General features: G+C 36.4%; 1 protein-coding gene across 3 annotated transcripts in view; it reads right to left on the bottom strand.

The window, feature by feature from the left end:
• Positions 1 to 25,624, bottom strand: part of EDIL3 (EGF like repeats and discoidin domains 3) — a 406,469-nt gene that overhangs the window by 127,737 nt on the left and 253,108 nt on the right. For all 3 annotated transcript variants that reach the window (XM_039241046.1, XM_039241047.1, XM_039241048.1), the window contains one exon: positions 13,971 to 14,152. In XM_039241046.1, the coding sequence (XP_039096977.1) occupies positions 13,971 to 14,152 (182 nt within the window). The remainder of the gene's footprint in view (positions 1 to 13,970; positions 14,153 to 25,624) is intronic.

Here is a 25,624-nt window from a genome sequence, read left to right as displayed (position 1 = left end):
AAATGACATATCAGATAAAAGGCTAGTATCCAAAATCTATAAGGAACTCACCAAACTCCACACCCAAAAAACAAACAATCTAATGAAGAAATGGGCAGAAGATATGAACAGACACTTCTCCAAAGAGGACATCCAGATGGCCAACAGACACATGAAATGATGCTCAGCGTCCCTCCTCATCAGGGAAATACAAATCAAAACCACACTGAGATATCACCTCATGCCAGTCAGAGTGGCTAAAATGAATAAATCAGGAGACTTTAGATGCTGGCGAGGATGTGGAGAAACGGGCACCCTCCTACACTGTTAGTGGCAATGTAAACTGGTGTAGCCCCTCTGGAAAACAGTGTGGAGTTTCCTCAAAAAATTAACCATAGAACTCCCCTATGACCCTGCAATAGCACTGCCTGCTGGGAATTTACCCAAGGGAGACAGAAATGCTGATACATAGGAGCACATGTGCCCCAATGTTCATAGCAGTACTCTCAACAATAGCCAAATCATGGAAAGAGCCTAAGTGTCCATCAATGGACAAATGGATCAAGAAGATGTGGTTCATCTATACCATGGAATACTACATGGCAATGAGAAACAATGAAATCTGGCCATGTGTAGCAACATGGATGGAATTTGAGGATGTCATGCTGAGCAAAAGAAGTCAGGCAGAGAAGGACAGATACCATATGTTTGCACGTATAGGTGGATTAGGATGAACTTAATGGAGAATCATGGGGGAGGAGCAGGGGGAAATAGTTGCGGAGAGGGAGGGAGGCAAACTATGAGAGAATATTAAATGTTGAGAACAAACTGAGGGCTGATGGAGGTGGGGGGGAAGGGAAGGAGGGTGATGGGCATAGACGAGGGCACTTGTGGGGATGAGCACTGGGTGTTATATGGAAACCCACCTGACAATGAACTGTTAAAAAAAAAAAAAAGTAAAGAAAGAAAGAAATCCAGCTCAGTGAGGCCCTGGGTGCTGAAAGTCAGAAAGGAAGCTGCTGAGAGAAGCAATTCCAGATGTAGCTTCATTTAAATTAGAGAACAGTTGCTATATGGTTAATCATACATTTCATAGCTCATAGACTCTGGACTTAAGATCCAACATACACCCTTTAAAGTTCATCCACAAGAAGTGTGCATTAGTATCAGTATAAATGCCATAAATGCCCAAATAGAGTATATAATTTTTCAGTACAGATGCATCAAGGCATTTTTACTTAATGCTAAGTATCTTTTTGTTTTTCAAAAAAAAAAAAAAAACCTTAAAAAAAACACACACACAGTGGAGTGCCAGGGTGGCTGTTGGTTGGATGTCTGATTTCAGCTCAGATCACGATTTCACAGTTCATGGTTTCGAGCCCCCCGTGGGGCTCTGGGCTGTCAGCATCTGGAGCTTGCTTCAGATTCTGTGTCTCCCTCTCTCTCTGCCCCGCCCCCACTCGTACTCTGTCTCTCTCTATCTCAAAAATAAATAAAGCATTAAAAAATAAAAAAACAAACAAACAAACAAAAAAAACCCACAGCTATGTATGAAAGCTTAGCTCTAATAAACAACTTGAAGAAAAATAGTAAATTTTCATTTAGGTTTACTGCTTATAAAAATAGATCACTCTCAGGCGCCTGGGTGGCTCAGTCAGTTAAGCGTCGGACTTCGGCTCAGGTCATGATCACACAGTTCGTGGGTTCGAGCCCCACGTCAGGCTGTGTGCTGACAGCTAGCTCAGACCCTGGAGACTGCTTCAGATTCTGTGTCTCCCTCTCTCTCTGCCCCTCCCCTGCTCACGTTGTCTCTATCTCTCTGAAATGAATAAAAACATTAAAAAAAATAGATCACTGGAAGGAGTAGTATATCAATATTTAGATGTAATTAGCCTTAGAGAGATGTTTAGTAATGAAGGCAGTGTATCTAAGAAGGTAGTTTTTTTTAAGGAAGAAAATAACAGGCTAAAACATTTTCTACTTGAATGAAGAGCTAGTAAAGATGGATTAGATTCAATGTAACTCAGGTTCTGTAACTAGGAAAAAACCTAAAAATCAAAGGAAAATCTACTTCTTAAAATCCATGTTTTTAAAAATGGTTTTTATACCTCAAGGAGCTCCAGCTGTCTATAAGTACCAAAAAAGTTTTCACACACATTTTATACAGGCTTTTGAAATGAAATAGATGATTACTGTGTTTTGAAACACTTTCATTCCTATTGTTCACAAAGTTAAAAAAAGAAAACACGTATGGAATGTGTGCCCCAGAAATGTAAATCTGTAACACAACTTGTGCTCACATAAATCTCCTTTGGGTCCATGTATTCTGCATTAACTATTATTTAGCCTGAAATGCAAAACTCAGATAGTCTTGCTTTAGGATATTTTAAACTTTCTAACAACAAAGACTCTATAGCCATTTAGGGATAATAATTGTTGAATTTTTTATGACTAATAAAGACATAAAATCTTTATGGATAATGCTTTTTATGAGTTACTGCTAAAGCTCGGTACACTTCTGGCTAGGATATCTAACGTGGTTCTGCCTCCATCCCACTTACAGACCTTTTGTGGGTCACGTATTTCCCACTATCCTTCCTCATTTTTCTTCATTATTCTTTCCTCTCCTACCCATGCAGTTATCACTACTTGCAGTTCAAAAAAAAAAAAAAAAAAAAGTGTCCAGATCATCAAACAAACCTGATATTTTATTTCCTTATTTATTAACATATCTTGGGCAGTACAGATCCAGGCTTTATGGGCTGATGAGACATGTTTTTTCAGTGTGGTCTGAGGATGACCTGCTGGAGTTATGAGAGGCAGTCCAGAGCTTCTATTTTTATCCAGTAATGCAAAAGACTTCTGTGCACATTAAATTTTGAGAAGTAACAACTCCTGATAGATTAACTCTCAAAGGAAAATTATGGCTTTGCTCTGGTATACACATCATACAGAGCAGCATGCAATAACATAGCTATGTAATATCTAGTGTAATGGCAATTCTTCTTCTCATATTCTATAAACATGCTAAATTAGTTTTTCCATTTAACAAAAGTTTTATTAGAATAGGCTGTTTGACTATAATAAAATATTACTGCTCAAATGAAATGGTTAGCAGATGATGCAAGACCAGGGTATACATAATATCTTGTTATGATTATCCTGCTTACTTTTCTATATCCTAGATCCAGAACATCTTGAAGGCAACTGCTATCTTCCTTCTAGTGCCTAATAGAACAGAGACTACGGAGTAGACCTTCATTTAGTAAATGTTTGTTCTGTGGATGAATAAATGGCTAGATGAAAATCTAATGTACATGCATTCTAGAAAGAATGTATATACATAAAACAAAATCATCTCAGAAATTAAAAAAATATATTTTATTGCATGTATCTATAAAAATATATAAAATAATTATCTTTCAAAATAAATAAAATGGTCATCTTCAGAGGCCTTAGTTAACAAAGTACTGAGAAGAATTAAATAAGCTTATACATTTTTATATGACATAAGATATATTTCCATAATTGTTCAAAGTTGCTATTTCTAATACATTAGTCAAAGAGAAAAATTGACATTCTAAGATGTTAAAGAACTAGTCAATATTTAATGTGGTGTTTATTAGTTGGAAAAAATATGTAGGTAAGGAATATAAGGTCAGAAAAACGAAAACAGGGAGAAAAAAGTTTTGTTTAACTGTATTTACTTCACTAACCCTCTAAATCCAGAAGCAGTTATAAACATTGTGGTGCTCTCAATAATTGCCCACTGACTGTGTAAATTTAAAATGGCAATTTCAATTTTTATTTCATCAAGACACAGAAGAAAATGGATTGAATACTAATTAGTGTATGTGTGTCATACACCTGAAAGATTAAGGGGATACTGTGTTCATTATAAGTGAGTTTAAGTAAAGTACTTAAATGTTTCATTTGAAGTACTGAATATAAACAAAAGAATTAAGTGACAAGGGAAGTTAATAGTGTTCAAACAGAAAATCTGCTACATGAGTAGATGGTCCCAGAGTGTCTTAGATATGATTTTCCTTTAAGAAAATGGTACATTTTTTTCTTTTCAAAAATAACTTAGAAAATATGATGTTATTAAAGAAGACAATAACATAATAACTCTGAACATAATCTCGAAACATTTATTAAATGACAGTTGTGAGTTTTCAGTTTTCTTCCATTATACAAGGCTTTTTCATCTAATATAAAAGCCTTTGGGGGGCTTTTTGGGCTTCCTTATTATACGACTTTATGACTTATTTCCTCATCCATCAAACACAGCTGTATTGAGGTCAGATCACTTGGAACACCCAGGAAATTGTTATGAGGACCGGTAGAAGGGTCTCCAAGGTTGGAGGGAGATCGCATGGCAGGTGCAAGGTGACTGGAAGTGAATTGGGGGGCAGAGAAAAACAGCAGGGCTGTGGAGGGGAGGGAACCCTTATTTGGACAGATAAAAGGGAAAGAGAGAGGAGTTGAGTGTAGCCTCGGTTTTGTACAAGATTGAGAATCAGAGATTGGGGAGTGAGAAGTACTGAGTGTCTCAGATTTTTGTGCAAGTAGCATTTGGAGCTCCAAGTCTGAGGTTTTGAAAATGTGCAACTTTCTCCAGAGTGTAGTGTGGCACATGCTCCTGGGGAGAGGGAAGCTGGACCCAGAGGCCATAGTGTGGTGTAAAGATCTCTGGGGCACATTGAGAGAGGACATTCACCTTCCTGAAGTACTTTTGGAAGAGGGTATATTGCCTTCCCAAGAAGAAAAGACCCTGCAGGCCCCAGCAGGAAGCCTTTCATCAGCAGGGAACAGAGGTGAAACCAGAGGAAATATAACCTTGTTGCTGCATTTAGCAGTGCTACATCATAGATGCTGCACACTGCATAGGTGCGGGACTATTTTTCTGGGACAAAGGACCTCAGACACCGTGTGGAGAGGCTCTCCTTCAAAGGAGGGGTGGGTCCCTGCAGTGCTGGGTCCTTTAAGACTTCAAGTTTTGAATCCCAGCTACGTGCCAAAAGAAAAAGGTACAGGGAGAACTGACTGACCTCCGTATTCTGTGAAGGCTGCCTGAACAGAAGGGGGTATGAGATCTCTTGTCTGGGACAAAAGATTGTGACAGCACTATTTTCTCCTCAAGACCAAGATGGTGGGACTTCGCAGAGCAGCACTGTGGCCCCCCTGTGGAGGTGGGACCCAGTTACACCAAACAATGACTCCCTGTGTGTGACAACTGCTTATTTTCTGGGGTGAGACTGACTCTGAGCCTGTGCATAGGGCCTTTCCTCCAGTCCAGCACAGTCAGCACCCTTCATGAACCAAGTGCACTGAACATTGAGTGCTTCAAAATGATACCTGCAGTTCTCATGGAAATAGAACAGGCTTACTTTTTTATTTTTCTTTCTTTTTTGGTTTTCTTTTTGGAATCAGGCTTAAAGTTTCTTCTTTGTTTCTCTATTTAATTTCCTTGTCTCTCTCTCTCTCTCTGTGTCTCTCTTTTGGATAAGACTTGGATTTCTTTCTTTCTTTCTTTCTTTCTTTCTTTCTTTCTTTCTTTCTTTCTTTCTTTCTCTCTCTCTCTCTCTCTCTTTCTTTTTTTCTTTCTTTCTTCCTTTTCCTTTTTCTTTGGAATCAGCCACTTAGTTTTTTGATTCTCCTTTGGATTTTTCATTCCCTTTTCCTTTTCTCTTTTTTATTTTGGAGGGTATCAGGCTTTTTTCCCTTTTTTCTCCAGGCTTATTCTAACAAATAAATCAAAGCACATCTAGTTAAAGGGCTAAACACCCCCCCTACTGCAAGCAAAGAGGAGTGATGCAGAGGAATGACGATTGGGAAAAAGCAATAAAAAAGTGACAGTATAGAGCACCAGAAACATTTGCCAGGCCTAGTAGCATAAAAAAGGGACAGTGTATGACCCTTTTTTCAATACAGCATTACTCTGAGGTACAGGAAATATAAACATCTTTTAAAGCACACAAAAGACAGAAATTTAGCCTAAATGACAAGAAGGAGGAATTTTCCCCAAAAGAAAGTTCAAGAAGAAATCACAGCCAGAGACTTGCTCAAAAACAGATATAAGCAATATATCTGAACAAGAATTTAGAACAACAGTCATAAAACTACTAGCTGGGCTTGAAAAAAAAAAACATAGAAGACACCAGTGAACCCTTGCTCCAGAGATCAAAGACCTAAGAATAAATCAGGATGAAATAAAAAATGCTGTACCTGAGATCCAAAACAAACTGGATAAAATGACAGTGAGGATTGAAGATAGAGAGGAGAGAGTAGATGAAACAGAAGACAAAATTATGAAAAATAATGAAGTTGGGAAAAGAGGAAAAGGAAATTACTAGATGAAGGGAGACTCAGAGAATTATATGATTTCATGAAATGAAACAATATCTGTATTTTAGGAGATCCAGAAAAACTAGAGTGGGGAAAAAAGGTGGAAGGTTCATTTAAACAAATTATAGATGACAACTTCCCTAATCTGTCCAAGGGGTACAGAGAACTCCCCTCAAAATCAACAAAAACAGGTCAACGCTATGACATATCATAGTGACACTTGCAAAATACAAAGATTAAGAGAGAATTCTGAAAGCAACTAGAGACAAAGGTCTTTAACCCAGAAGGGCAGATACATAAGGGTAATAGCAGACCTATCCACTGAAATTTGGCAGGCCAGAAGGGGAGTGTCAAGAAATATTCATTGTGCTGAAGAGGAAAAATATGCAGCCAAGAATTCTTTATCAGGCTTAATTCAGAATAGAAGGAGAGATAAAAATTTTCCCAGACAAAGAAAAACTAAAGAAATTTGTGACCACTAAACCAAACCTAAAAGAAATTTTAAAGGGAACTCTGAGAGGAGAATAAAAAAGAAGACCAAAGCAATAAAGACAACAAAGGACCAGAGAACATCATCAGAAACACCAACTCTACAAGGTAAAAAAAGGCAATAAATTCATATCTTTCAATAATCACTATGAATGTAAATGGACTAAATGCTTCAATCAAAAGACATAGGGTATCAGAATGGATTAAAAAAAAAAAAGAAGATCCATCTACATGTTGTTGACAAGAGAGTCATCTTAGACCTAAAGACACCTGCAGATTGAAAGTGAGAAGATGGAGAACCATTATTCATGCTAATAGGAGTCAAAAGAGAACCAAAAAAGCCATACTTATATCAGACAAACTAGATTTTAAGACAAGGGGCGCCTGGGTGGCTTAGTCGGTTAAGCGTCCGACTTTTGCTTAGGTCATGATCTCGCGGTTCGTGGGTTCGAGCCCCACGTCAGGCTCTGTGCTGACTGCCAGCTCAGAGCCTGGAGCCTGTTTCAGTCTGTGACTCCCTCTCTCTCTGACCCTCCCCTGCTCACGCTGTCTCTCTCTCTCTCTCTCTCTCCTAGAAATAAATTAAAAAAAACATTAAAAAAAACAAAAAAACTAGATTTTAAGACAAAAAATGTAACAAGAGATGAAGAGGGGCATTATATCACAATTAAGGGGTCTAAAGATCAAGAAGATCTAACAATTGCAAATATGTATGTTCCCAACCTGAGAGCACTGAAATGAGAAATAAATTAATAATAGACATGAAGAAACTCATTGATAATAATACAGTAATAGCAGGGGACTTTAATTCTGGTTCACAGCAATGGAAAGATCATCTAAGCAGAAAATCAACAAAAGGAAGCAATGGCTTTGAATGCCACACTACACTGCAAGGACTTAACAGATATACTCGAACATTTTGCCCTAAAACAGCAGAATATATATTCTTCTGGAGTGTACATGGAATATTTTCCAGAATATATCACATGCCTGGTCACAAATCAGCTGTCACAGGTACAAAAAGATCAAGATCATAGCATGCATATTTTCAGATCACAACACTATGAAATTTAAAGTCGACCACAAGAAAACAAATTGGAAAGCCCTTAAATATATGGAGGTTAAAGAACATCATACTAAACAATGACTGGGTTAACTAGAAATTAAAGAAGGAATTAAAAGTTACAAGAAGCCAATGAAATTGAAAACATGACAGTCCAAACTCTTTATGATGCAGCAAAGTCAGTCTTAAGAGGAAAGTATCTTATAAGTGAGGCCTATCTCAAGAAGCAAGACAGATCCCAAATACAAATTTACCCTTACACTTAAAGGAGTTAGAAAAGGAAGAACAAATAAAGCCTAAAGCCAACAGAAGAAAAACAATAAAGGTTAGATCAGGAATAAACAATACAGAAACAACAACAAAAAACAGTAGAACAGATCAATGAAACTAACAGCTGTTTCTTGGAAAGAATTAATAAAATTTATAAAGTCCTAGCCAGACTTACCAAAAACAAAAGAGAAAGGACTCAAATAGTAAAATCATGAATGTAAGAGGAGATATTATAATCAACCCACCACAGAAATACAAATAATTAGGGGCGCCTGGGTGGCTTAGTCGGTTAAGCGTCCGACTTTCGCTTAGGTCATGCTATCCCGGTTAGTGGGTCACGCCCCGCGTCGGGCTCTGTGCTGACTGCCAGCTCAGAGCCTGGAGCCTGTTTCAGTCTGTGACTCCCTCTCTCTCTGACCCTCCCCTGCTCACACTGTGTGTGTCTCTCTCTCCTAGAAATAAATAAAACATTAAAAAAATTAAAAAAAAAAAGAAATACAAATAATTATAAGAAGATACTAGGGAAAGGTTATATGCCAAAAAACTGGGCAATCTGGAAGAAATGAACAAATTCCTAGAAACATAAACTACCAAAACTGAAACAGTAAGAAATAGAAAATTTGAACACACTCGTAAACAGAAAATAAATGATTACTAATCAAAGATCTCCTAACAACCCAAAATACTAGGCCAGATGGCTTCCCAGAGGAATTCTACCAGACATTTAAAGAAGTATTAACACCTATGCTTCTCAAATTGCTCCAAAAAATAGAAGTGGAAGCAACGCTTTCAAAGTCATTCTATGATGCCAGCATTACCTTGATTCAAAAGCCAGATAAAGACCCCACTAAAAAGGAAAATTACAGGACAATATCCCTAATGAACCTACATGCAAAAATTCTCAACAAGACACTAACAAATCCTATTCAACAATACATTAAAAGAATCATGCACCATGAGCAAGTGGGGTTCTTGGGCTGCAGATCTGGTTCAGTATTCACGAATCAATCAGCGTGGTACACCACATCAATAAAAGAAAGAATGAGAACCATATGATAAAAACTCTCAAGAAAGTAGGGATATGAGGAACATACCTCAAGATCATAAAGACCATCTACAAAAGACCCACAGCTAATATGATCCTCAATGGGGGAAAGCTCTCAGTTTTTTTAAGGTCAGGAATGTCCACTCTTACCACTGTTGTTCAACATAGCACTAGAAGTTCCAGGTTCAGCAATCAGACAACAAAAAAATTATAAGTCATACAAATTGGAAAAGAAGTCAAACTTTCTCTCTGCAGATGACATGATACCCTATATGGACAACTGAAAATATCCACCAAAAATACTTCTAGACCTGATGAATGAATTTAGCAAAGTCACAGAATATAAAATCAATGTACAGAAGATGACTGCATTTCTACAGATCAATAATGGAGAAGCAGAAAGAGATATCAACGAATTGATCCAATTTTCAATTGCACCAAAAACTAAAAGCTATCTAGGAATAAACCTAACCAAAGATGTAAATTATCCATATGCTGAAAATTATAGAAAGCTTATGAAAGAAATTGAAAGGGACACAAAGAAATGGAAAACATTCCATGTTCATGAATTGGAAGAACAAATATTGTTAAAATGTCTATACTACCCAAAGCAATCTGCACATTCAATGCAATCTCTATCAAAATAACACTAGCATTCTTCACAGAGCTAGAACAAACAATTCTACAATGTGTATGCAGAGAAAAGACCCTGAATAGCCAAAGTAATGTTGAAGAAGACTAAATCTGGAGGCATCACAATTCCAGACTTCAAGCTGTACTTTACAAAGTTATAATCATTAAGACACTGGCACAAAAACAGACACATATATTAATGGGACATAATAAAGCACCCAGAAATGGACCCAGAAATGTATGCCCAACAAATCTTCAACAAAGCAGGAAAGAATATCCAATGGTAAAAAGATAGTCTATTCAACAAATGGTGATGGGAAAACTGGACAGTGACATGCAGAAGAATGAAACTAGATCACTTTCTTAAACCATACACAAAAAAAATAAATTAAAAATGAATTAAAGATCTGTAAGACAGGAAACCATCAAAATCATAGAAGAGAACACAGGCAGTAACCTCTTTGAACTTGGTTGCAGCAACTTCTAACTAGACGTATCTCTAGAGGCAAGGGAATCAAAAGCAAAAAAACAAAAAACAAAAAACAAAAAACTATCTTTAATCCAGACAAAAGTTTTCTGCACAGGAAAGGAAACAATCAAACAATCAGTGAACAGAAACTAAAAACAACGGGGATGGAATGGGAGAAGATATTTGCAAAGGACATTTCAGATACAGGGTTAGTATCCAAAATTTATAAAGAACTTACCTAACTCAACATCCAACAAACAAAGAATCCAGTAAAGAAATGGACAAAAGACATGAATAGACACTTTTCCAAAGAAGACATCCACATGGCTAACATCACATGAAAACATGCTCAACACCACTCATCACCAGGGAAACACAAATCAAAACCACAATGAGATACCACCTCACACCTGTCAGAATGGCTAAAATGATCAACTCAGGAAACAACAGATGCTAGAGAGGATGCAGAGAAAGGGGAACACATAAATATGTGTGTGTATATATATATATATATATATATACACACACACACATATATATGTATATGTATATGTATATATACATGCATACAATGGAATATTACTCAGTAATCACAAAGAATGAAATCTTGCTATTTGCAACAACATGGATGGAACTAGGGTGATTTATGTTAAGTGAAATAAGTCAGTCAGAGAAAGACAGATATCATATGATTTTACTCATATACTGAATTAAAGAAATAACAGATGAACATAGGGGAAACGGTGGAACAATAAGATAAAAACAGAGAGGGAGGCAAACCATAAGAGACTGTAAAATACAGAGAACAAACTGAGGGTTGCTGGAGGGTTGCTGGTGGAGGATGGGCTAAATGGGTGATGGGCACTAAGAAGTGCACCAGTTGGGATGAGCACTGGGTGTTATATGTAAGTTATGAATCACTAAATCCTACTCTTGAGACCAATACTATAGTATACGTTAACTGACTAGAATTTAAATTAAAAAAATTTAAAGACTTTTAACTTATTTGTATTGTTTTTCTGTGAGAGTTCATTATCATCTTCAGACTAAAAGCAAAATTAATAATAATAATAAATAATACTCCCTTAAAAGTAAATGAAGTATTTAATTATTTTAGTTATGTTGATAAAGTTATATTTAATCTAAATTTCTCTAAGAGTCAACCACTGTATTATTCCATTGAGGTTATTTCTACTTATAACTAGTGGGATAAAGAGAACTTAAACTTGATTTGTAGTTTGAAAGGCAGAATGATGTGTAAGGTTAAGGTAGGCAATAAAGTGGGACAATGGAAAGTGAAAAGTCAGGACATGAAACATTAATAAGGTGTTTCTCAGTAAAAATACTGCAAAAGTATGTTATTTATGCTTTATCAAAACACGGCAATGACTGAATTTCTCAAACCTAATTTGCCAAACTCAGATGCAATCTAGTGATATTGTCTCACATTATTGTGCAATTTTTGCTATGAATATTAATTTCTAATGTTTTATCATGACTATAATCCCACAAATGCATTTCATAACAGGTAACTAAGCTGATTTTAAAAAATGGTCTCTGCAATGATATTTAACAATAAAATATAAGCATTTTTTGTTGTTCTCATATATTTTGAACTTTAATTGTGTATTCATTGGCTTGGGATCAAAAGTTTATAAATGTGCCATTTTCACTATCTGTAACACTTTGCACATGTAGCTACAGATTAGAAAAAGCATGTGTAATCTGAGAAGCAATTTCTGCAAATGCATGCAAAAATAAATTCATAAAACAAAACAAGATTGGTAACCACATGGAGCCATATAATTAAAGAAATGTATACAGGATATGTAAAAATTTATAAGAAACCTGAACAAAGGAAAAATCTGAAGGGGATTTTGGTCCAATTACTAAGGTATGGAAGTCATGTTACTTGGTCATAAATCAACCTCTCATTCTATTAAATTCCCATAAAGCAATCCCTGTATATTGCGCCTAATAATGCCAAATCATGGATTTACATGTTAAAAATTACCTCTCACTCAAAATACATAGGGGGCGCCTGGGTGGCTTAGTCGGTTAAGCGTCCGACTTTCGCTTAGGTCATGATCTCGCGGTTCGTGGGTTCGAGCCCCACGTCGGGCTCTGTGCTGACTGCCAGCTCAGAGCCTGGAGCCTGTTTCAGTCTGTGACTCCCTCTCTCTCTGACCCTCCCCTGCTCACGCTGTCTCTCTCTCTCTCCTAGAAATCAATAAAACATTTAAAAAAAAAAAAGGTACAGANGGGTTCGAGCCCCACGTCGGGCTCTGTGCTGACTGCCAGCTCAGAGCCTGGAGCCTGTTTCAGTCTGTGACTCCCTCTCTCTCTGACCCTCCCCTGCTCACACTGTCTCTCTCTCTCTCTCCTAGAAATAAATAAAATATTAAAAAAAAAATACATAGTAAACAAAACCACTCAAGTACTTAAATAAAAATTCTGTAAAAGCTCCATGGAAAAAGCCTCAAACATTTTAGTATGTGTGAATCCTAAGGCATACTTAATTCACTCACTAAATTTGAACATGTTCCTCTAGCAACCTATGCACAAGTGATGATTTTCTATATGATGTTCCGCAGATCCTCAACTAGCATCTTTGATCATGCTGTTCCGTAGGCTTTTAGTCTCTATGGAAAGGCATTTTCCAAAGCCCACCTAAAAAGCTATTCTCCCATAGGCTTTCTCATGATAATTATTTCTTGCACTAAACCCAGTGGATACTGGGTATTCCTTCTCTTCAGCACAGACTCAATGACTTGTTACGTTATTAATGTGCTCTCCCCAACAAGGGTCTAATCTTTCACAGAAATCATGGTTTAATCACCTTTTCTGTCTTCCTAATATGTAGTTTACTGTCTTACTTCAGCTAAGTCCTCAAAAACCATTTAACTGGATAAAATACAAGGTGCTGGTATTAATACAATCCATACCATTTTAGGGAAATCACTATCTTAGTATATCATAGTTTTTTCTGTTTAAAAAAAGCAGCTGGCTGATGACAATAAGTAGGAGTACAAAATGAAACACCCTCAGCTATTGAAAAAGGGCACTGAAGACATTTCAGTATTCTCATTATCTATTCTATACTTTATGAGCTCTGCACATTTGAAACCACTTCTGAGACAGAGAAAGAAAACATGCATTTTTTATTTTCTTGAAGTGTCAAAAGTTGTGGATAAATATTAACATGTGGTGTATGTGGAAACCTTCTTCTATGATATGTACCTTAAAATAGTAAGATTCAAGGGAGCCTGGGTGGCTCAGTTGTTTAAGCTCTTGATTTCAGCTCAGGTTACAGTGGTGAAATCAAGTTCCACTCTGAGCCTGGAAACTGCTTAGGATTCTCTCCCTCCCTCTCACTCTGCCCGTTCCTGGCTTGCAGGTGACTGCATGCTCTCTCTTTCTCTCATGTTAAAAAAAAAAAAAAAAAAGTAATATTTATACCCCAAGAATTTCAACATTTTTAATCCTTAACACACTCTATGGTCAATGTACATATATCCCACGGTTTCAGATTTCATAGCCAATTGGGACTCAACTGAATCATCCTGTCCTCTGTGACCATGAAGAAAAGTCACACTTTGGGCTCTGATTTGTATTCTTTCTGAAATGACTCCAGCCATTCCCTGGCAGTCACCTTGTCCCATCCCATGTGTTACCTGAATCCATGGCCATCTGTCATTTTCTGCAGCTGTCCATGCATTTATAAGCCCCTTCTTATTGAGACGTGCATAGTAGGGATACCATTTCTGGAGTCCAAAAAGAGCTCGGTGTGTAGAGGAAGCGGTGATTTGCTGATTTGATATGATTCCGCCTTCAATTCCCAATGGGCCTGAGCATTCTGGGAACAAATCAGGAAAAATGGTGAATGTATTAGAAATAATCCACATTTAAAATCTGGCTGTTAGATTTGATGGGAGACAGTTTTTAAATGAATTTAATTTGTACCATCATGCGTTTGGAGCTCCTCATGAAGGAAATAATTCTTTCTCCTCATGACACTCCCTTCTTCCTTTGCGTTGAGTATGGTACCTCAACAGATACTGTCTCCTTGCATTATGATTCTGCATTATGCACTGCCATCACCAGGCTGTTGATCACATCAACCAAAGTGCAATGCCCTGAAAGGACCTATATCATATTTTACATTTTCAGAAATTAGCATACCTCAAAAATTGCAAGCCTTCAATAAATATCTTTGATTCATTGTTTCTTAACTAGCCTGTAACTGAGTTTTGTGTCAAAATCATTTTCATACTGACTTTGCATTTTTCACTGCTATAACTATTTTTAACTTAAATTTTTATAAACATCATCAGGTATGCTTAAAACACAAATGGCAACATGTAAATATGTCAACTTTTAATAATAATAACTTGTAATATGTTATAATCAAAACATGTAGACAAATTACTTCTATAAAGTTAAGTAGGTAAACTCTGCATTACACATAACATATACACCAATAAATAAATTAAGATATCAAAATATTTATATTTCTAATATTTTAAATTCAAATTTCATAACTATACATGTAGGGTTTTTTGTACTAACATTTTAATTTTATTTTTATTTTTCTTTAAATATGTAACTTGGAAACGAAAAATTTCTTAATAAAAATTTTAAATTCTAACATTAAGGCATAGTATAATTGAAATAATATGTTTTCGGATATCAAATGGGAAATCCACCTGAAAAGTATATATATGTATATATTCATACGTATATGAATTTCTTATTTCATAAATTTCATCACAAACTACATGTATGAAGTTGTGAAAATTCAAAATAAGTACTATTATGAAAAAAGGAAAGTAATACTGTTTTCTTTATTTCGGTTACATTTAGCATTTGTCAAGTTAAATTTGTATAATAAATATGATAATATCATTATGATATATACTATACTGATTGATAAGAATTCCTGAAACTAGGGGCGCCTGGGTGGTTCAGTCGATTGAGCGTCCGACTTCAGCTCAGGTCATGATCTCATGGTTCATGGGTTCGAGCCCCGCATCGGGCTCTGTGCTGACAGCTAGCTCAGAGCCTGGAGCCTGTTTCAGATTCTGTGTCTCCCTCTCTCTCTGACCCTCCCCTGCTCACGCTGTCTCTCTCTCTCTCTCTCAGAAAAAAAAAAAACATGTAAAAAAAATCCAATAAAAAAGAATTCCTGAAACTATGAAAGGAGCACACTAACATTATTAATTATCAATATATATAAGCCAACTTGATCAATGATTATCACCAAGCATCTTTTGGATTTTAATAGCTATTAAAGCCCAACACTTATCAGTAATTAAATGTTTACACTTTGAATATGAAGAAAATAATTTTGCAGCTGCATTATAAAAGTTAATTTTCTTTATTTTAAAAAGTTAAAAAGATGTTTCTCATTGGTAACCATTTTTTCATTAAACATAAACATGTTTCTCTTTTGTACTTCATATTCAGAGAATAGGCTGCTCAATCAGTCTGCCGACTAACATTTCTCCAGCAGCTTTTAAACCTTGGAACACTTCTTATAAAATGAAAGAAAATATGTGGGTAGGTAATCATCTTAATCAGACTTTATCAGTAAAGATGACATTAATACAACAAAAATTGCACTTTTTTATTGACAACTGATAAATCATATACCTTCAGGTAAATGTACTATATCATTTTGAAGTCATTAAATTAAGAAGCCATTCATTTTTAGAATCGCAATATTGGGAGAGATAATAATCTGATTTTCACATTCCAAAAACATTAACCTGAAAACCTCAGATGTTAGGCCTTTAGACTTTTGTTTTGCTTTCCGTTTTAAACTTCAAGATCTTTCCAGACTTCATAAAAGCACTAAGAGACTTTCATGATGATACTTTGATTTTAGACAATTGCAGGAGGCTGGCTTTTTAAGAATATTGCCGTGAAAGGAATCTCAAGCATCCTTGTCTTTGATTTGTGCAGTGTTTGGATGGGAAAATGCAGCAGGGAAGGAAACCATTTACCATAGGCCAGTCAGTAGAACAGCAGAGTGGGAGAGCCAGCTTTAATTTAATTTAATAATTTAATTTAATTTAATTTAATGTATTAATTAAGCTTCATGATAGCCTTTAAAGGAACTCTACACCATTTAGTTGTGTACTTCTAAAAACTGTATGTTGAATTGGACATTCTCACCAAATCTGTAACCATTTTAAAAGAGAGAGATTAGACCTCAAACCACACTATTCAGTAAGTCTACTTCATTGGTACTCTTAACCTACCAACCTCCACTTATTAATTACCATGTCAGCAAACACATTGGTCATAAACTGTTGTATTAGCAGATAAGTCAAATATCAATGGACAATTAAATATATTTATACCTATATACCTATAAATATATCGTTTCTTACTCTGGCATAAGGCTCCCAATCTTAGTTACACCCTCACTACACATATATTCAAACAAAGCACAACTCAAAAAATATAAAGTGACATGTTATATTTTATAGGGCTTTACATATTACAGAACATTTTTTACATGAGCTTTCTCATTGCATTGATGGCAAATTTATTGGTATTTATTTACTCAGTATTCAATTCCACACTTTTAAGAAAAAAAAACTTTTATAATGTTCACTTGCATACTTATGTTGCCAATCAGTAAAACCCACTAGGGGAATCATGAGTATGTATGGGGTTCTTGAATGAAGCATATATCCTTGAAGTATCACCATACTTCCTTAATATCTAGTGGTCCTCAGTTTTTCTTGTTGTAAAAATTAGGGTTATGATGACACCATAATTCACCAACCTCGAGAAGTGCTTTTCTTCTGTAACTATTAATTGTTAAAAAGAATAAGCTGGGTCCTGTATGGTCACTCACATGTTTCTCTTTAGAGCATACTATTGAGGTGACTCTGGACTTTCAGCTCCTCTGGAACAGGCACTGGTTCCTACACAGTGTTGCATCCTAAGGTGCCCATGGTAGTATGTACACCGGGTTTAGTCAATGTGTGATGAATGTTGGTATTGGGGGCTATGTTTTTCTACACGGTAAACTCATAAGCAATTCCAGGGCGTATACTTTATTTCACACTGAAAGTTATCACAACAGCAGCTCTTCTTCACTAATCATTTGGATCACAATCAAATGGATATCACCATAATAAAAAGTTCAAAATCCAATTTCCTTTTGCCTGTGCTATCCACTTCCCCAATGTCCTATTAAATTCAGCTGTTACAAAAACTAATGAAGGACTTGCAATTCAGAATGCAAATGATTATACACCTAAGATTAAGTGATCTTAAGCAGTGAACAAGAAGGTGCTCAAAAGAAGATAATGGAGTTATACCTCGCCATCACTACCAACAAATAGGGAACAAATATGAAATAATAATTGAGGAACAACATAATACTAGATGAGCATTCTGAAGTTTAAAAAGAACATTCACATGTTTTTCTCACATCAGCAAAATCATACTTCAAGGAAAAATGGTTAACATGCTTACTTCATAAATGAGAACACCTGTGTGAAGAGAAGTTAAACTTCCCTTCCAGATGAACTTCAATTCCAGATGAGGACATGACAATTAACATGAAGGAAACATGTAGAATATCACTAGTGGCACTGAGGATATGACAGAGTTCTCCTAAATTGGGATACTTTAAAACAATGGGATGGGGCACCAGGGTGGCTCAGTCAGTTAAGCATCTGACTTCAGCTCAGGTCATGATTTCATATTTCGTGGGTTTGAATCCCGCATTGGACTCTGTGCTGACAACTCTGACACAGAGTTCTGTGTCTCCCTGTCTCTTTCTGCCCCTTCCGCACTCATGCTCTGTCTCTATCTGTCTCAAAAATAAATAAGCATTAAAAAAAAAATAAACAATGGGTGAGAGTTCATGGCTGAGAGCCACAGAAGTAAATATCAAGGTTTCTGTGTTGGTCTATGCCCCATAGATGTTAAAAAATTAACCTACTAACATTATTGGCCTATACAATGCTTATCTAATAGGGATAGGCGGATTCAGTTTCAACTAATTGACCTCTATGTACCCATCCATCCATCAATCATTCATTTAATTTGGTTATCTAATAGGGATAGGATAATTCACTTCCAACTAATTTACTGACTTGTTACTATGTGCCCATCCATCCATCAATCCTCCATTCACTTAATCTGGTTTTGAAAACTGGATATTTATTAAAGGCTCCCTATGTATTAGGGACTTTTCTAGGCAGTGGCAATACAGGGATAAACAAAGCAGAAAAGGTCTCAGGTCTCAAAGAGTTCATATGCTAGTGGGGAGAAAATCTGTAAACAAATGCCTGAATAGACAAGAAAATACCATGAAATGCTAAGAAAAAAAGATGGGTGAGGCAAGAGGAGGCGTGTTGGGCCACGAGAGACAGCCCTTCTGACAGGTGCCACTAAATCTGATCTCTGGGTGAGTGAGAAGCACGAGCTGGCTACTGCACTAAGTTTGCTGCACTGGTTTTCTTGAGGAGCTTTTAGTCCCCTGGAAGAGACACACACAGAAATTAAAAACAGCAAAAAACAAACAAAAAGAAAACTTTTTAATATCATGGCCTCTTTGATGGTGGATGCACAGAAATCAATGGGAGAAAGAAAGAAGTAATCGCAAACCAGGGCTCAGGGAAGGATCCCCAGGAAAAGGGTGGTGTGGTTAGGAAAGCAGAGGCAGCTCAGTACCACTAGACTAGGATGGATTGGGGCGGGATGGTCAAGAGATGAAGTGAAGATATAGAGAGACCCTATACTACTTTGTTGAAGAGCTTGCTGAGAGAACTTGCTGGGATTTTTTGAAGGATTCTACCCACAGTCGTATTTTCATTTATTTCCTATACCTCAGAAGGCAGATTTAAGAGGGGGAAAAATTATGGCCGAATAGCAGGCTACTACAGTTGTAAAAGTGCAAAACGATGCAGATCTGAAAGAGGGATGAAAAAGAGGAAGGGTTCAAAGAATATTTAGGAGGTAAAGTTGGGCAGACCTAGTAATGATGAAATGTCTGTTGGAAGAGAGAAATGTTTTATCTTCAAAGATGCAGATAGCACAGACAGTGCCCCTTTAGTTGGGATTGCCCATGTCTCACAAATTACACTGTTGAATCATATCCTTCCCTGAAAATTTTGTCAAATATCACTCTTGCTGCTGGATTGAACTTGGGAAGACCTGCTTTTGTCCCACCTGCTGTTGCCATGCAGACCCCAAAGAGCTATACCCACATCTGTCAGGCTTCAGGGACAGGACTGAAAAGTGAAAATCTGCCTCAGTGCTCAAGCCATACCCAGAACCTTCCTACTCCAGACTTGTACACATGTATTGTGTGTTTATCTGTTGTCGCCCAAAACATTGAGCCCCTTTGCAGATAGGGATTATATTCCTCATGGCATCCAGCAGTAAGCTTTGATCTTTTTTGGTTTTAATGTTTTTAAAAGTTTATTTGTGAGAGAGAGAGAGCACAAGTGGGGAATGGATGGAGAGAGAGTGACCGAGGATGTGAAGCAGGTTCTGCATTGTCAGCAGAGAGCCTTGATGCAGGGCTGGAACTCAAGAATCGTGAGATCATGATCTGATCTGAAGTCACTCAACCAACTGAGCCATGCAGGTGCCCCAGTAAGTCTTGATCTTATCAGACAATAAATATATGCAGAGGGAGCAAATTTTTTTGAAATAAATATAAAAGATAAACTGCAAAAATGACAGGAAATATTGTAACATTTTATTTGTGTATTTCATTTTTAAATTAAAAAATAATTTCACCTATTCTCTCAAGAGTACACAGATACAGAGGCCTCCTTTGGGAATTGTTTGTATGCTGAGTGAAGAAGAACACTTCTTTACTAATGAAAAACATGGACTGACAGTGAAGAGAGTTACTTTTCTTTCAACCAGTTGCCACACAGCAGCCACCAAGTATTTGTAAAACTTGGCCACCATCATCCCTAAGGTGGGCCCAGTGGCAATCTGATCGGTGCCAATTATGGTAGCAGAATACGGTAGTCTGTATTTGCTGGCTGCTAGATCTGTGTTTATGCATCTTTAGTATTGTGCTTGCTTTTGTGAGGTTTAACAATAATCCTAAATTAATGAGTCCAATTACCATCGATTACCAGAGGCTTTTAGTTAGACCTCATTTACATGGTCAGTTAAAATAACTGCTTTCCCTGAATTGCCTGATTGGCCTGCAAATGCCTTCTGACCTGAGCTGGGCTGTTCAGACTAACTCTGAGCAAGTGAGTAATGTCACCTGGCAGGTTGAGCAAGACCAGCTGGGCCAACCAGGGCCAAGCCTCCGGTGCCCTCCCCAGGGCAACTTCTCTGCCTTTGCCAAGTCAGTGTGAATAAAATGGTTTCAAAGTGAAGTCCTTCTCACTCTGCAAGCTCATTCTCTGGAGTGTGGCAAAGAATGGTGTCTGCATTTTATTGATCTTGCAGCTGACAAGTAAGCAGTGCCTCAAGATGTCTCACATCTTGTTCCTGAGTGTGCTGATTAAGCCTTTCAAATAAGAGAGATGCACAGCTGAATCTGTAACAGGAATGCACAGCTTTCATTTGCTCTATCTCAATATCCAGACATCTTCAGAATGAAAAGGATTTCAAATTAAAGCTGTGTTAGAAACAAATCTCTTTTAAACATCTTTAGTCCTCTCTTTCTCTGAGCATCTCATCTTCTCGTAGGAGTGTGAGTCCTCTGCTGTGCTTAGCATAGCACGATAATTGTGCTGAACACAAGCCCCAGCGAATGGATTGCTGTTGACCTCCAAAACTGCAGAAATTAATGCTGATTCAAGCATTAACCTCCCTCTGTGCCCTTTGGACCACAGCCTTTCCTTTATTCCTAGCGTTTCTTGTATTTTAGAGCTTTCTTAAGACCAGCCTTTAAATTGGTGAGGGAGAGGTCAAGGCCATTATGGCTCACACTGTGTGGCCTGGGGATTAAAAGGAACCCTGAGGACTTTTTTTTTCTGGTGAGACTTGTCACCACCCACACATTTGCTCTAATTTTTCTTAGGCTATCATTTTTCTGGTGTTGGGGAGTGGTGTCAGAAGGCAAGAGAGGGAATGAAGACAGGAAGTATTAGAAAGGTTGCTCTCAGGGATGATAGGGCTTGGATGCACTGGTTTGGCTGTAGGAGACAATGAGAGGTACCCACGCACAGTGTGGAAATGTACGCACAACACAGCCTTCCCTCCAATCGATCATTCACAAATTCCCTTGAGCACCCTCTCCCTGACATTGAACTTCTGGTCAAGGCACTGGTTAAAAGAACTTAGAATGGAAATCCCATTTGGTGATGTTTCTTTCTCTCCACACCTAAAGATCTCTTCTTTGTATCAGGGCATAACTTCACATGTGGCCTTAGTAACCCTGATTAGAAGAACTAGTAATTACAAAATCATAAAAATAGTTTTCAAAACTTAGTTTTGCTTATTTGGATGGCACATAAAATGTATGTACACCTTAGAGAAAAGTTCGTTTCGCTGCATCGCAGTCTTAAAGATGATTCTGTGATATGTGGCCACTAAAGAATTTTCCCCATTCTATGGAAACGGAATTCTATTATTTCCCATGTTGGAAAGCTCTGAAGTTTCCAGGTTAAATGATAAGCAACAACTATGTGTGCACATTTTTTCCCCTTAGGTAATATATATCTTAAAGGTAGAAACCATGCTTTTTGCATTATTTATGTTTCCAAAGCACTTACCACAGTGCCATACAAATTGCCAGCTCTCTGTCATCATGGGTAAAAGTAAATTAAAACAAATCACTGCTTTTTGGAAGTGCTTCTCCTCCCTTCTTGAAATTGAATTAATTTTCTGAATGTAGATATTATCACTCTGAAGATTCAACATACTGGGTGAGTTTTAAAATCAGAAAGGGTTTCTTGGTATGCTGGGATACTTGAAAATATATAAGAATAACCTTTTGCAAGTAGGGGAAAGATCATGTTTGAAATAAAAACCAGCATTCGTAAGGTTACAAATTCAATTATCAGCCCTCTCTCTATTTTCTTGTAAAATGTGGTTATGCTTTTCTTCACGCTATGTTATCTCAAGTCAATTATGATATATTATCAGCTTAAATTAATTGTTTTGAATTGAGGAAAAATTAAAACCACGAATTAGCTAAATTATAATAGGAAATTCATGTTTTTAGAATATTGATGCAGAATGATGATGTTATTTAAATAGTAGGGCCTATGGGCTTTAATACTCAAAGGTCGGAGCACCTGGGTGGCTCAGTGGATTGAGTGTCTGACTTCAGCTCAGGTCATGATCTCATAGTTTGTGGGTTCGAGCCCTGTGTCGGGCTCTGTGCTAACAGCTAGAGCCTGGAGCCTGCTTCGGATTCTGTCCCTCCCTCTCTCTCTGGCCCTCCCCGGCTCACACTCTGTCTCTCTGTCTCAAAAATAAACATTAAAAAAATACTCAAAGTCAAAATTTGTATTGAGGTAGTTCACAAAAGTCAACAAAATCTAATAAGATTATCATCCTACTACAGTAAACAATGTTTTCACTGCAAGTAGAAAAGTGTGTTTTAGTTTGCTTAAGAGGCATTCTTTCAAATGAGAAAAACATATGGGCTTTCCAAGTGCTGAATGCACTTTTGCAGCCAGGCAAGATTTCAGTAACTTGTTCGTAGGCTGCCACTTAAACTGCACAATCCATCTTCTACCAACTACGAGGATAACAGCATGGTTTGTTGAAACATTTGTCTGTATAGTCAAAAGCCTGCAATTCAAAAACCTGCAGATGTATACCTATTCTTGTCTTCTGAAAAAACATACATCTGCACAGGAAAGAGCTAAAAAGGGGTAAAAATGCCAAGGTAAAATGCTAAAGGTAGGATTCTGTTGCTTCAAGAAACTTGAGTTGAATACCAAATGTAAATATTCAGACACTGCCATGCAGAGGACATCTCCTCATGCTTTTAAGTTATTTACATCTTTTAAGATTTTGTTGGTGAATGCATATCAAGATAAATACCACAAGGCACTGCCTCAGATGTTTTGTTATAAAGCAATATTCTTGGCATGTCAACCACTGATTTTTATTTGAGACATAAATCATAGTCCAAAATCCAATTATTAGCTATCTAGTCATTTTTTTTTTCCTGTGCAATGTGGTTATGCTTTTCTTCACACTGAATGCTATCTCAGGTCAAATATGAAGTCTTAGTGTTCCAGAGGTCAAAAGAAATCCAAGAGTTTAAATGGGAAGCCACTGCAGATGGCAAGTTATGTCATGATGAGCTCCCTCTAATGCTAGAATACTTTGGAAAGTAGGTGGAACAAAGGATAGAGAGCAGAAGAGAAGCTAGAAAGTGTATAGTAGGTGATTTGTTTATTTGATTTCTAGAGATTTCTACATTATGTATTCAATCCTAAAAGTATGAAGAAATGTTTCTCATACAGAAAATAAGTAGATAATGCCCATATGGTCAGAGAAGTATGGAAATTGGGGAAGGAAACTAAACATTCCAGTATAGAGCTAAGACAGAAGATGAACTCTTGATATATGCATTTTCTAACTAAACATTCCTAAAGGATAAAGTAACACAAAGGCTTTGCATATAGTATTTGGAATTGCTTCAGTGATTCTGAAAGGGAAAACTCAACATAGAATTCTAAATAGACCAAATGCAAAGCTATTAAAACAAAGGACGCTTTATGAATTTTATAGAAAGAATATTCTAAGAGAATTTAACAATTTTATGGCAAACCTGTACAAACTAAAGCAGCTTTTCATACATTATCTCTTATTCAATAGAGATTCATACTAGCTCTGTTTTATAACATAATGAATGTGGACCATTCTATTAAAATAGAAAATTTAATATTTGTTTCTTTTCAAATTTATGATATGTAACAATAAAGTAGACCCCAATATTATGCATTGTCCGGGTTAAATGCTCATTTTTTGCTGGCAATATTCATAGAAAAAACAACTTCTAAACTTGTATCTGTACCTACTAATGCATATATACACTTAAAAGAAGCAGAGGTATTTAAAAATCTTAAATCTGAATTTAAAACTTCAGCTACTGAAATGAGTATAGAATATTAGCTGTGTTCAACAAAATGCCCATTATTGGATAAATTACTTTTTTTTTTGGTATGTTCCAATAGAATACATTATTATTATGTAGTTCAAAGCTAATGATTAAGTAAATATGCTCCTATAAACTTATATTAAAATATATGACAAATATAAGGTTTTAAACTACAAGTAATCCTGTGACTGCCCATTAGGAAGTTGTAATTTTGAAAAAAATTAGTGAAAACTAGAGTTTCATGCTTTTTGTTCAGCTTTTAATTAAAAGACAATTTACTGTTTTTATAATTTTGAAATGATATAAAAGACTACATTCTCTAGAAGCTTCCACCTTATTATGTTGGATAGCTCACCACCCTAGCTATATATTTATAGGATTATCTAGAGATTGGGTAAGGGCCATCAAATAATACACATAAAATAATGCAAAGTTATTAACCCAAAAGAGGGATGAGAGAATTACCATCATTTCTAAGAAGCTGGCACAAATAAGGAAAACAGTCACTTGTTTTTCTGAAGAATCCCTCCTGTTTGCTACATGCTTCAAAAATACTAAAAGCAGTTATTTTATAATTTAATAGTCTTTAGTATACAGCAGGATATAACTACTGTTATACAGGATATAACATTCTTTATATACAGGATGCTAAATTACATAAGAATAGAATCAGAATATATATGCTTTTTTCATACATATACTTATACATACATATATACATATATGTATCACCTTGCATTAGTAAGAAAATATCTCATTAACTGAACAGTATTCTTCAATTACCCATATTGTCTTTAACTACAGGAAAGAGAAATGACTATGTAAACTATAAATTGCTCAGTCAGGGGGTTATGATAATATATGTATTTGGTGCGTTCATATTTTCAAAAGTTATCTGCTCAGCTAAGCCAAAACTACAAAGATTGAAAAGGAGATAGAAACACTTGTTTTATATTAATAGATTTAAATGTACACAATTTCATAAGATTATACATTTTACAAATGTAAGTAATTTACTTGGGAAATAATTAAGGTAACAATTAAGTGTAATATACTGGTGACTCGTGATATACATGAAGTGACTTACTGAGTCTTGGAAATTGTTCTATCATAGCAGTTCATCAAGACTGCTCTTCATGGGAATTTTGGATAAGGGTATGAAAGAAAATGTAGTTCCTGATATCTGTATTTTTTACAAATATGGGTGATACCAATATACAGCAAAGTATGGAAATTGTGAGTTAATTGAATTACAAGGAG

This window comes from Hyaena hyaena, unplaced genomic scaffold, assembly GCF_003009895.1.
Source record: "Hyaena hyaena isolate Hyena2069 unplaced genomic scaffold, ASM300989v1 scaffold_188, whole genome shotgun sequence".
In the NCBI taxonomy this organism is placed as follows: Eukaryota; Metazoa; Chordata; class Mammalia; order Carnivora; family Hyaenidae; genus Hyaena; species Hyaena hyaena.
Note: the sequence above shows the minus strand (reverse complement) of the source record. Positions and strands in the feature narration are given on the sequence as shown.